The 12,697-nt window shown below is 50.4% G+C and overlaps 1 protein-coding gene across 1 annotated transcript in view; it reads left to right on the forward strand.

Annotated features, from left to right (window-relative positions):
• Window positions 1-12,697, forward strand: part of CPSF3 (cleavage and polyadenylation specific factor 3) — a 53,479-nt gene that overhangs the window by 25,650 nt on the left and 15,132 nt on the right. Inside the window, exons 12-15 of the mRNA XM_069728069.1 lie at window positions 373-481; window positions 577-675; window positions 2,096-2,190; window positions 11,621-11,708. Coding sequence (XP_069584170.1) covers window positions 373-481; window positions 577-675; window positions 2,096-2,190; window positions 11,621-11,708 — 391 coding nt within the window. The remainder of the gene's footprint in view (window positions 1-372; window positions 482-576; window positions 676-2,095; window positions 2,191-11,620; window positions 11,709-12,697) is intronic.

Consider the following 12,697-nt stretch of genomic DNA (forward strand, 5'->3'; position numbering starts at 1 on the left):
TGTCTGGGACATGCTTGCCAGCCTGTGTGTGTCCAGATGCCGCTACACCAGGCGGCTTCACATCCGCACCATCCGAGCTGCTGGGGACCGAGAGCGGACGGTGCACTCCAGCGAGCACAGACGGCCTCTGTGCAGGACTTACAGGCCCTAGCAGAAGGAGCTTGCCAACATTGCATGTTTTTGGCCACCACTCTTGGACAGCAGCTGTACCATGCTTCCCTGGCTTCGAATGGTAAAAAAAAAAGTGGGGCCTGTGGGAGAACGGGGAAAAATTGTAGTAACGTATGATTGTTTTTACAACCACTTTGAAATCATACTGTACCCATTTTGGATGTGGAGTATCCTTCTAAGATTTATCTTTATTCCTCAAAGGTGATGGGTTTGCTTGCTGATAAGAAGCCAGAACAAAGTCAGAGAGTCTCTGGGATCCTCGTGAAAAGAAACTTCAACTACCATATCCTTTCTCCAAGTGACCTCTCCAGTGAGCGCTCCGTATAGAACACACCTTTTATTATTACATTTCTGAGTGCTCTGCCTAAAACTGCGGTGTACATGTATGTCTCTGCTTTCCTGCAGGTTACACAGATCTGGCGATGAGCACTGTGACACAGACACAAGCCATTCCTTACACCGGCCCTTTCAACTTGTTATCTTACCACTTACAGCAGCTCACAGGTCTGTGATTCCTCCACGCTGCTCCCGTTGTAATGGGACTGCACAATCCCCTCTGATTCTATTAGCAGATGTATTATACTCTGCAATCTCCAGCAAGAAGATGTTATATGGAAAGCGCCATGGAATAAATGGAGCTATAATAATAAAAATAATTTTAAGTATATTAAAATAAACCTACAAATGTCCTTTCTTCTCACTGTAATGACCCCAACGGATATTTATTTTGTTTTTTTGTGTGTATTTTTTTTACTTCTTATTGCAATATGTTTTCTCTATAACTCAGCAGTTTATCTTCTAAAACCTCTCATGTGTCACTGTACTTAGCGAACTGCAGAATTCCTTAGAATGGTTGTCACTTTAACATCAGGCGGCGAAGTGTGCGCTGAACCTGCGTCTACACGTTTGCCGGGGCGTGTGTACAATCGGCTGCTATCATTCATCTGGCATATTCTAATAAAGAAGACTTGTGCATGATACCTGCCAATTGTGCACGAGCCCTGGCAAATCAGTGTGTGGACGCAAAATCATCCGGCTCTGCTTGCCTCCCACTGCGGAAGTGAGCGGTGCCAAACAACCCCCTTTCTTTAAGAAATTCTTGCAAGGTTTATTTCAGAAAGGTATCTTTACAGGAAAAGAGGAAAAAAAAAAAAAAAACAGTGCTCCTCTTTTTACTTTACTGCCAATCCAGTGCAGATGCTTTCATGGACCGCCATTTATTTACAGTGTTTAGAGTGATAGCCCCTCAAATGCCAATCGTTGCCCCTAGTGATGATGTACCGCACTTGCTGGTGTATCCTAGTGCTGAGGCCAGTATTTCCGCCGCCCCCCCCCCGCGTGGCTGCCGAAGGCCAGTAGCTCCCCCCCCCCCCCCCCCCCCCCCCGCGTGGCTGCCGAAGGCCAGTAGCCCCCCCCCGCGTGGCTGCCGAAGGCCGGTAGCTCCCCCATCCCCGCGTGGCTGCCAAAGGCCGGTAGCTCCCCCCCCCCCCCGCGTGGCTGCCAAAGGCCGGTAGCTCCCCCCCCCCCCCCCCCCGCGTGGCTGCCAAAGGCCGGTAGCTCCCCCCCGCGTGGCTGCCGAAGGCCGGTAGCTCCCCCCGCGTGGCTGCCGAAGGCCGGTAGCTCCCCCCCGCGTGGCTGCCGAAGGCCGGTAGCTCCCCCCCGCGTGGCTGCCGAAGGCCGGTAGCTCCCCCCCGCGTGGCTGCCGAAGGCCGGTAGCTCCCCCCCGCGTGGCTGCCGAAGGCTAGTAGCGTGCCATATCACTGACGGCTTGTAAATAAGTCATCTTGGGTCCGTCAGCACATATGCACTGGATTAGTGTGGGAATAAAGAAGTTAGTAATAGTTTTTCTTGCTTTATTTTACAGCATTGTTCACTTCTTTGAAAAAAAAACCCAATCTCTTTAAATGTATTATTCTTCTTTCAGGTGAAGTGGAAGAAATTGAAGTAAATGAGAAGGAGTGTCTGAGGGTCTTCAAAGCAATCACAGTGGTGAAGGAGGAAAGCATGGTCATACTGGAGGTGAGCAGAATCTTCTGATTTCTCTCAAGGTTGTTTTGGGGCATTTTTTGTAGAACAAAAACTATGAAAACCCAAATATCTGCATATAAAAAAATAAAAAAAAAGATTCTTGATATCTGTTGGCCTGCAGTGAAGTTTTACACATATAGTATATCACAAAAGTGAGTAAAAGTGAGTACACCCATGACATTTTTGTAAATATTTAATTATATCTTCATGGGACATCACTGAAGATCTGACACTGTGATGCACTGTACAGTAGTCAGAGTACAGCTTGTATTACAGTGTGAATTTGGTGCCCTCTAACTCAGCACACAGCCATTAATGTCTAAACCGCTGGCAACAAAAGTGAGTACACCCCTAAGTGATAATGGCCAAATGGTGCCCAGTTAGCCATTTTCCTTCCCCGGTGTCATGTGACTAATTAATGTTACATGGTCCCAGGAGTGAATGGGGAACAGGTGCGGTAAATTTGGTGTTTTCGCTCTCACACTCTTGGCCGCACCTCATGGCAAAGAGCTCTCTGAGGATCTGAAAAAAAGAATTGTTTCTCTAAAGATGGCCGAGGCTATAAGAAGATTGCCAACACCCTGACACTGAGCTGCAGCACTGCGGCCAAGACCATACAGCGGTGTAACAAGACAGGTTCCACTCAGAACTGGCCTCACCATGGTTGACCACAGAAGTTGAGGGCACTTGCTCAGTCTCCTATCCAGAGATGGTCTGTTCACAATAGACGTATGAGTGCTGCCAGAATTGCTGCAGAAAATACAAGGGTGGGGGGTCCGCCGGTCAGTGCTCACACCATACACATTGCTGCAGGGGTGGGGAAGTCCGCCTGTCAGTGCTCAGACCATACACATTACTGCAGAGTTTACAGGGGTGGGGGTCCGCCTGTCAGTGCTCAGAGCATACACACTACTGCAGAGTTTACAGGGGTGGGGGTCCGCCTGTCAGTGCTCAGAGCATACACACTACTGCAGAGGTTACAGGGGTGGGGGTCCGCCTGTCAGTGCTCAGAGCATACACTGATGCAGTGGTGGGGGGTCTGCCTGTCAGTGCTCAGACTATACACATTGCTGCAGAGGTTACAGGGTAGGGGGGTCCGCCTGTCAGTGCTCAGACCATACACATTGCTGCAGGAGTGGGGGGTCCGCCTGTCAGTTCCCAGACCATACACGTTGCTGCAGAGGTTACAGGGGTGGGGGGTCCGCCTGTCAGTGCTTAGACCATACACATTGCTGCAGAGGTTACAGGGGAGGGGGGTCCGTCTGTCAGTGCTGAGACGTACACATTTCTGCAGAGGTTACAGGGTGAGGGGGTCCGCCTGTCGGTGCTCAGACCATACACATTGCTGCAGGGGTGGGGGGTCCGCCTGTCAGTGCTCAGACCATACACATTGCTGCAGAGGTTACAGGGGTGGGGGGTCTGCCTATCAGTGCTCAGATCATACACATTGCTGCAGTGGTTACAGGGGTGGGGGGTCTGCCTATCAGTGCTCAGATCATAAACCTTGCTGCAGAGGTTACAGGGGAGGGGGGTCTGCCTGTCAGTGCTGAGACCATACACATTTCTGCAGAGGTTACAGGGGTGGGGGGGTCCGCCTGTCAGTGCGCAGACCATACACATTGCTGCAGAGGTTACAGAGGTGGGGGGTCCGCCTGTCAGTGCTGAGACCATACACATTGCTGCAGAGGTTACAGAGGTGGGGGGTCCGCCTGTCAGTGCTCAGGCCATACACATTGCTGCAGAGCTTACAAGAGTGGGGGGTCCGCCTGTCAGTGCAGAGACCATACGCTGCACACCGTATCAATTTGGTCTGCATGGCTGTCGTCCCAGAAGGAAGCCTCTTCTAAGATGATGCACAAGAAAGCCCGCAAACAGTTTGCTGAAGACAAGGACACTATGACGTGGATTACTAGAACCATATCCTGGGGTGTGATGAGACCAAGATAAACTTGATTCAGGTGGTGACAAGCGTGTATGGCGGCAACAAGGTGAGGAATACAAAGACATATGTCCTGCCTACAGTCAAGCATGGTGGTGGAAGTGTCATGGTTTGGAGCTGCATGAGTGCTGCCGGCTGTGAGGAGCTACAGTTCATGGAGGGATGCATAAATACCAACATGTACTGTGACATACAGAAGCAGAGCATGATACTCTCCCTCCGGAAACTGGCCCGGAGGGCAGTATTACAACATAACTACCCCAGACACACCTCCAAGACTGCCTTGGTAAGGAAACTGAGGGTAAAGGTGCCGGACTGGCCAAGCATGTCTCCAGACCTTAACCATACTGAGTATCTGGGGGGCGTCCTCGAGCAGATGTTGGAGAAACGCAAGGTCATCAACATCCACCAGCTCCGTGATGTCGTCATGGAGGACTGGGAGAGGATTCCAGTGGCCGCATGTGATGCTCCAGTGATCTCCATGCCCAAGAGCGTTAAGGCAGTGCTGAAAATAATGATGGCCGCACAAAATATTCACACTTTGGCACAATTTGACCATTTTTACATAGGGGTGTACTTGTTTGTTTGTGTTGCCAGCAGTTTAGACAGTAATGGCTGTGTGTTGAGTTATTAGAGGCCACCAAATTTATACTGTTATGCAAGCTGTGCGCTGACTACTGTACATTGTAACTACGTGTCTGATCTTCAGTATTGTCCCATGAAAATATATAATAAAATATTTACTACTATATCCCAAAAGTGAGTACACCCCTGACACTTTTATAATGTATTGACGGCATCACTCAGTGACCTCAATAGGACAGAATTGAATTCTCATTTCTCCTTCGCCTCATTGGGGGACACAGGACTGTGGGTGTATGCTTCTGCCGCCAGGAGGCTGACACTAAGTAAACTTGAAAAAAAAGTTAGCTCCTCCTCCATCATATACACCCTGACACTGGCTACCAGAGACTCCAGTTTATGCTTAGTGTCTCAAGGAGGCACATCTCTGGGTCCTGGATCGTGGACCCGATTTTTCAACACCTTTGGATTGAAGGGGCGACGGACCTTTTTGAGGGTCCGATCTCCCCAAACCATCAACGGGCAAGTACGTGCGATATTTCTCCACGTATCCTTTCCCGCTACGTGGGATTATTCACCGGACTTAGCCCTGACCACCCTGAGGTACCTAGACTCCAGGCTGTACAGGTGCCCGTGAGTTGTCCGTGTGTTCCCCCTGATTTCTACACCCCTGTGGGTGTTAGCTGGGGTGGTGACGGTCCCTCTCCTTATCCTGGGGATAATGGAGATAGGGTTCCTGCACCGTCATTTTTTCTACCCCTCGTTGAGGGATCTAGTGGCGGGGACGTCGGCACCAATCTAACAGTCGGCGTCTATCCAGTGGATTCTTTGTCCACTGGTTTGTGCTGGAAAGGATATGTCCACTTACGAGCCATCTCACAGCCCCCCCCCCCGCCAATATCTATAGGAGGGTTCACAAGGGGGGCTTCTGGCTTTACCTGTACATCCTCCGGGAGTGCGGTACCTCTTTTCAGCGGCCGGCGCGACGCTGCGGCATGATCCGGGTGGCCCCGGCTGCTGTGTCATGCGGCGCTGTAGCGTTGTCGGCGCTGCAGCGCAGCGACGCTGCAGCGTGGTCCAGCGGTGCGCGGTGTTAGGAGCAGCGCTGCAGGTACGGCGCCGCTATCCCCCCATAGGCTTCGGACCTGCCTGGCTGCTTCTCCTCATGGGGCAACTTCCTGGAGCCGGGACTTCCGGCCTTCGGACCGCGCTGTGAGGCTCCGCCCCCTCCGGTGCGTCATTTCCGGTTCCGGCTCTCCGTGCCCTACAGGGGGAAAATTGAAGCCCCGGCTTTGGGCCTGCTCCAGGCCGCATCATCTCTGGCGGTCCCTCCCCCTAAGGCCTGCTGTACATTTAAGACAGTGTTTGTTGGGCCTCACATCGTGCCTTTAGGATCCATCTCGGTACTCGTGGGGACACAGGACTGGGGTAAGTGCTTCTTCCTGCATCTGGCTGAAGCATTCTTTTTTGTCCCAGTCTCTGGCCCTGGGTATAGCATTACGGATCGTTATGTCTAGAAAGGTTAAGACTCACACGGTTCTTTTTTCCAGTTGTGTATCTTGTAGTACCCTTTTTCCGCACGCCCAAAGTAGTCGCCTATGTGAGGCCTGTGACGCTGAACGTGTCCAGGAGCCCCCCCCTGACAGTCCTCCAGTAGTCTCTCCGGCTCCGGTCCCTCAGGCAGACGCTGTGGTAGCCCCTCCGGAATGGGTCACGTCCTTGTCACAATCCATGGCGTCCCTTACTGAAGCGATCAAATCTCTGCAGACCCCGGCGGTCGGGACCGATAATCCACCTGTCTCAGAGAGGGCCTCGGGATCTCAGGAGTCTTCGGCCTGCAGGGGCCGCGCTCTCACTCGACAGACGCATGGAAAGCGGATTCGCAAAGCGTCTCCCAGGCACTCAGGTGCTTCCGCATCTTGGAGTTCCGTATCTCGCTCTCCTTCCCCTGCAGAAAGCGGTGAAGTTGAGACTGAAGAGTCGGAAGGGTCTCTTAATTTTGATAAACCTGGATTTCAGGAGTCAGTAGACAGCCTAATTGAAGCTATCCAAAAAGAGAAAAACCGCACCCTATGTCCATACAGCTTCCATTCGCATATTGGCGCAAGTCAATGCCAAGGGGTCCGGCCCGGCTGCAAGTCCATATCCCAGAATAGAAGAAAGACAGCGCCACAACGGTCAGTGATGAAGACCTTACGTGTTTAATCTGCCTCCTGCGGCGACGTTTCGGTGCTTGATAAAGGTTATTGTACCGAAACGTCGCCGCAGGAGGCAGATTAAACACGTAAGGTCTTCATCACTGACCGTTGTGGCGCTGTCTTTCTTCTATTCTGGGATATAGCCTAATTGAAGCTGTCAATCAGTCTTTGGGGATAGAGGACGAGCTCGTCTCTGCCTCCGATCATAAGGTCTCGTTTAAGCGGACTAAACGGGCCCATAGGTTTTTTCCTCTCATCCTGAGTTCGAGGACCTGATTCGTCGCAATCGGGAGCACCCGGACAAACGCTTTTCAGGGCAAAGAGCTCTGAAGGCTAGGTATCCCTTTGCTTCGGAACTTTGTAGCGATTGGGCAGAAAATCCTTCTGTAGATCCTCCAGTGTCCCATTTAGCCTCTAACACGTTGCTATCTCTCCCTAATGGATCATCAATTAAGGATCCTACGGATCGTCTTATAGAGAGCTTGGCTCGTTCCGTCTTTGAGGCCTCAAGCTCAGCACTTTTTCCTTCCTTTGCAGCAACTTGGGTTGCCAGGGCTATGATTTCTTGGTCAGACTCATTATCTAAGGCTCTCCAAGAAGGTAATGTGTCAGCAGAATTGGCTGAAATGTCGTCTCAGGTAGCTATGGCCGGTAGCTATCTGATTAACGCATCTCTGGACGCGGCAGATTGTGCTTCTTCGGCTGCGTCTAATGCTATTGCCATCAGAAGGGCCCTTTGGTTAAGGTCCTGGCGGGCTGATTCTACCTCTAAAAAATCTCTTACATCCCTGCCGTATCAGGGTGGTCGTTTGTTCGGAGAAAAGCTGGATCAGCTCATTTCTGACTCCACAGGAGGGAAAAGTAAGTTTCTTCCTCAGCAGAGGGCTAGACAGCCTTTTCGGCGCCAATTCCAGGCCCGTTTCAGAACCTTTCGCTATGTCAGATGGGCCCCAGCAGCAGGTTCTCCTGCGCAGGGTCAGCCCAAGCAGGACCGAGACGGTCGGACCCCTTATACAGCCAGCCAGGGGGGAAGAATGCGTCCCCAGTCCTCTAGATCCAGAGGTTCTAGGACGCAAAGATTTTCGGCCAAGTGACTGGAGGCCTCTTCCGGACGTCTCCAAAAAAGTAGGCGGACGTCTACTTTTATTTCGCCAGGTCTGGTGTCAGGTAATCCACGACCAGTGGGTGGCAGAGCTCGTATCTTCAGGTTACAAGATAGAGCTGGTTCAGCTGCCTCCTCCTCGGTTCTTCCCATCCCGTCTTCCCAGGTGCAAATCTCTTCGTCAAAGCCTGTTCAATTCCATAGAGTCTCTCCGTATCAGCGGTGTCATTTCTCCTGTTCCAAAGGAAGAAAGGTTTCAGGGCTTTTATTCCAATCTTTTTGTAGTCCCCAAAAAGGATGGAGCAGTGAGGCCTATCCTAGATCTCAAGCTCTTAAACAGGTTTGTCCGCGTTCGTCACTTTCGGATGGAGTCTCTACGGTCGGTCATCGCTTCTCTGGAAAAGGGAGAATTTTTGGCCTCAGTAGACATTCAGGATGCTTATCTTCATATTCCCATCTTTCCGCTCCATCAAAGATTTCTCCGGTTTGCCGTAAACAATCTACACTTCCAGTTCACGGCATTACCTTTCGGACTGGCCTCCGCTCCCAGGGTGTTCACAAAAGTCATGTCGACTGTGGTGTCCATTCTGCACTCCCGAGGTATAGTCGTCTTGCCATACCTAGACGATCTGCTGATCAAGGGACCGACATTTCTATCTTGCAGGGAAAATGTCGGCATCACTCTGGACACCCTTTCCCGTCTAGGTTGGGTGGTAAATTTAAAGAAGTCTTCCCTACAGCCGTCTCGAAAAATCTCTTTTTTAGGCATGATCTTCGACACCTCTCAAGCCCTAACTACCCTTCCCCAGGACAAGGTCTTAGCCCTTCGGCGGGAAGTGAAGAATCTTCTACAACCATACCCTCATACGATTCGGTCGTGGATGACGGTGTTAGGAAAGATGGTTGCAACCATAGAGGCGGTTCCGTTTGCACAGTTTCATCTTCGACCCCTCCAGCGTGCAATCCTTTCAGTATGGAACAGAAATCCTCTCTCTCTCAACCGCAAATTTCAGTTGTCTTTCCAGACCAAGCAGGCTCTCGCTTGGTGGCTAAACAGCTCATCTCTACTCAGGGGAAAGCCTTTTCCCCCAACCAATTGGCTAGTGGTCACAACAGATGCCAGTCTCCTGGGTTGGGGAGCAGTGTTCTTCCATCATACAGCTCAGGGACGCTGGTCTCCTCAGGAAACAGATCTCCCCATCAATATCTTAGAGATTCAAGCAGTCCGGCTAGCCTTGTTGCGTTTCCACCACCTTCTGGCGGGTCGCCCTGTCCGAATTCAATCGGACAACGCAACGGCGGTAGCCTACATAAATCACCAGGGGGGCACCCGCAGCAAGGCAGCCATGAAGGAGGTAAAACAGATTATACTCTGGGCGGAGAGAAATCACTCTGTGATCTCGGCGGTCCACATTCCGGGCGAAGAAAACTGGGCGGCAGATTTCTTAAGCCGTCAGGGCCTAGCCTCCGGGGAATGGTCTCTCCATCCCGAGGTTTTTTTTCAGATATGCCATCTTTGGGGAACTCCAGACGTGGATCTAATGGCATCCAAGTTGAATGCCAAGGTGCCCAGTTTTGTCTCTCGGTACCGAGATCCCCAGGCTATCGCTGTGGATGCGCTGGTACTGTCTTGGAACCAATTTCGTCTCGCTTATCTGTTCCCTCCTCTGGCACTGCTCCCGAGAGTAATCAAGAAGATCAAATCAGAGAGAGTGCCGGCTATCCTGATAGCTCCGGATTGGCCACGACGGACCTGGTATGCAGACCTGGTACAACTTCTCGCCGGGGTTCCTTGGCGGCTCCCCGATCGGCCGGATCTTCTATCTCAAGGGCCGATCTACCACCAGAACTCAGAGGTCCTACGTTTGACGGCCTGGCCGTTGAATCTTGGGTTTTAACTCAGGCTGGGTTTTCTCAAGAAGTGGCTGATACCATGATCAGTGCACGTAAGTCCGTCTCGGCCAGGATTTATTATCATACTTGGAAGGTGTTTCTTTCCTGGTGTAGAGAGCGCGGGCTGCCTTCTCTGCGTTTTTCCGTTCCAAACATTCTAGCCTTCCTTCAAGCAGGCCTGGTTTCTGGGCTTGTTCCTAGTACTCTTAAAAGGCAGGTTTCGGCTTTATCAGTTCTTTTTCAGCGCAAGATTGCTCCTAATCGTCAAGTCAGGACTTTTTTTCAGGGAGTCGCTCATAAGGTCCCTCCTTATAAGACTCCTTTGGAAGCTTGGGACCTTAATCTGGTCTTAAGGGCTTTACAGGACGCTCCTTTTGAGCCTCTTCAAGAGGTTTCTTTGATGTTTCTTTCTTGGAAAGTCGTATTTTTAGTGGCCATAACGTCCATAAGACGGGTATCGGAGCTGGCAGCCCTTTCTTGTCGTCCTCCTTTTTTGCGTTTTCATCAGGACAAGGTGGTGCTCAGACCATCACCGTCCTTTTTGCCGAAAGTTGTTTCATCATTTCATATCAATGAAGATATTGTTCTGCCCTCTTTTTGTCCGGCACCTGCGCACCGTGTAGAAAAAGCTCTCCATACGTTGGATCTGGTGAGGGCTCTGAGGAGGTACGTTTCCCGTACGGCTCCTTTTCACCAGACAGATGCTCTGTTTGTCCTTCCGCAGGGTCGCAGGAAGGGATGCGCGGCTTCAAAATCTACCTTGGCCAGGTGGATAAGGGCGACCATTCAGGAGGCTTATCGCTCCATGGGCATGACGGTTCCGGCCAGAATCAAGGCTCATTCGACTAGAGCTGTAGGGGCTTCCTGGGCCGTTCGGCACCAGGCCTCAGCAGAGCAGGTTTGCAAGGCTGCGACCTGGTCTAGTCTGCACACATTTGTTAAGCATTATAATATTCACTCCCAGACCTCTGCAGATGCAAGTCTGGGTAGAAGAATTCTTCAAGCGGCAGTGGCGCATTTGTAGACAAACATTATCTGGATGTCTTTTACTGGTGAGTTATTTTTCCCACCCAGGGACTGCTTTAGGACATCCCACAGTCCTGTGTCCCCCAATGAGGCGAAGGAGAAATAGGGATTTTTGTGTTACTCACCGTAAAATCCTTTTCTCCGAGACGCTCATTGGGGGACACAGCTCCCTCCCTGGTAGCCTTATGGCTGCTTTGGTTATATCTGATTACATTAGTCAGTAGGATCTTTTCTAGACATAAAGTTTCTGTATTTATGCAGTTATACTATTTTTTGTGTTTTTGTTCTCTTACTGCTTTTTGTACCAAACTGGAGTCTCTGGTAGCCAGTGTCAGGGTGTATACGATGGAGGAGGAGCTAACTTTTTTTTCAAGTTTACTTAGTGTCAGCCTCCTGGTGGCAGAAGCATACACCCACAGTCCTGTGTCCCCCAATGAGCGTCTCGGAGAAAAGGATTTTACGGTGAGTAACACAAAAATCCCTATTTCAGAAGTGTCATAAGCATTGAGTGTGGCTGCACGCTGGCTCCGGGTTAGCACTGCTGCCTTACCTTGGTGTTGCTAACAGTCTGGTGGGAGACGCGGTGACTTATAGAATTGGATGTTTAGAATAAAGGGTTATTTTGTTATCGGATTTACTATCCACATGCTTATTCTGGATACATTTTCTTTTTCCTTCCAGTGGGTGGCTAACCCTTCCAATGATATGTATGCAGACACCGTGGCCACAGTGGTCCTGGAGCTGCAATCAAATCCTCGCATCCAGAAAGGTAAAACGGCCAGGATATCATGGCCGTAGCTGAACCTTAACCTCTTAATGAGCTTGGACGTAACACAACAGTCATAAGTAACAACGTTTAAAATAATACAATAATTAAAGCAAAATAAGACGACCCTGCTCGTCAGAGCTTATAATCTACAATGAGGTGGGGAGATACAAAGTACAGGTGTGTATTTACAAAGATGTATTTACAATTATGGTCCAGCCATCTTCAGGGGGTGGGGGATAGATGGAAGTAGTGAAGGGGCTACACTACACACACACAAACATAACATGACTTTGATTAGTGAACGTGATAGGCCGCTCTGAACTAATGTGTTTTGAGAGTAGAGCATTCCAGAGGATTGGCGCAGCGCGGGAGAAGTCTTGGAGTCGGGAGTGGGAGGTACGGATTAGTGCAGAGGTTAGTCGAAAGTCGCTTGCAGAGCGTAACGAGCAGGTAGGCCAATAGAAATGAGGGAGGAGATGTAGGGGTTCCGCACTGTGGAGTGGGTGAGAACAAGCCGTTTAAATTGGATCCTATAATGATGGGCAGCCAGTGTAATGACTCGCACAGTGCGGACACGTCCGAGTACCGATTAGCAAGATAGATGACCCTGGCTGCTGCATTAAGGATAGACTGGAGAGGGGAAAGTCAAATGAGGGGGAGGCCAATTAATAGAGCGTTACAGTAGTCCAGGCGGGAGTGGATCAAGGCAGGTGGTATCAATAAAAACGTCAGCTCGGCACGCAAAAAATAAGCCCTCACCCACCCCAAAATGGTGACACTACGGGCCTCAGAAAATGACTTTTTTTCTTTCTTTTTTTTTTAACAATTTTTGGATTTTTTTTCACCACTTAAAAAAATAAATAAATAACATGTTGGGGTCGTCACGACAATACCCTTCATTCACCAGTCATTCCAAATTAGACTATGAGCATTGGTACTGGGTAAAAATGAGTCAGACAAAGTGCTGGTTCAATCTCAGTGCATGCTCG

Source organism: Ranitomeya imitator, chromosome 5 (genome assembly GCF_032444005.1).
Source record: "Ranitomeya imitator isolate aRanImi1 chromosome 5, aRanImi1.pri, whole genome shotgun sequence".
Classification (NCBI taxonomy): Eukaryota; Metazoa; Chordata; class Amphibia; order Anura; family Dendrobatidae; genus Ranitomeya; species Ranitomeya imitator.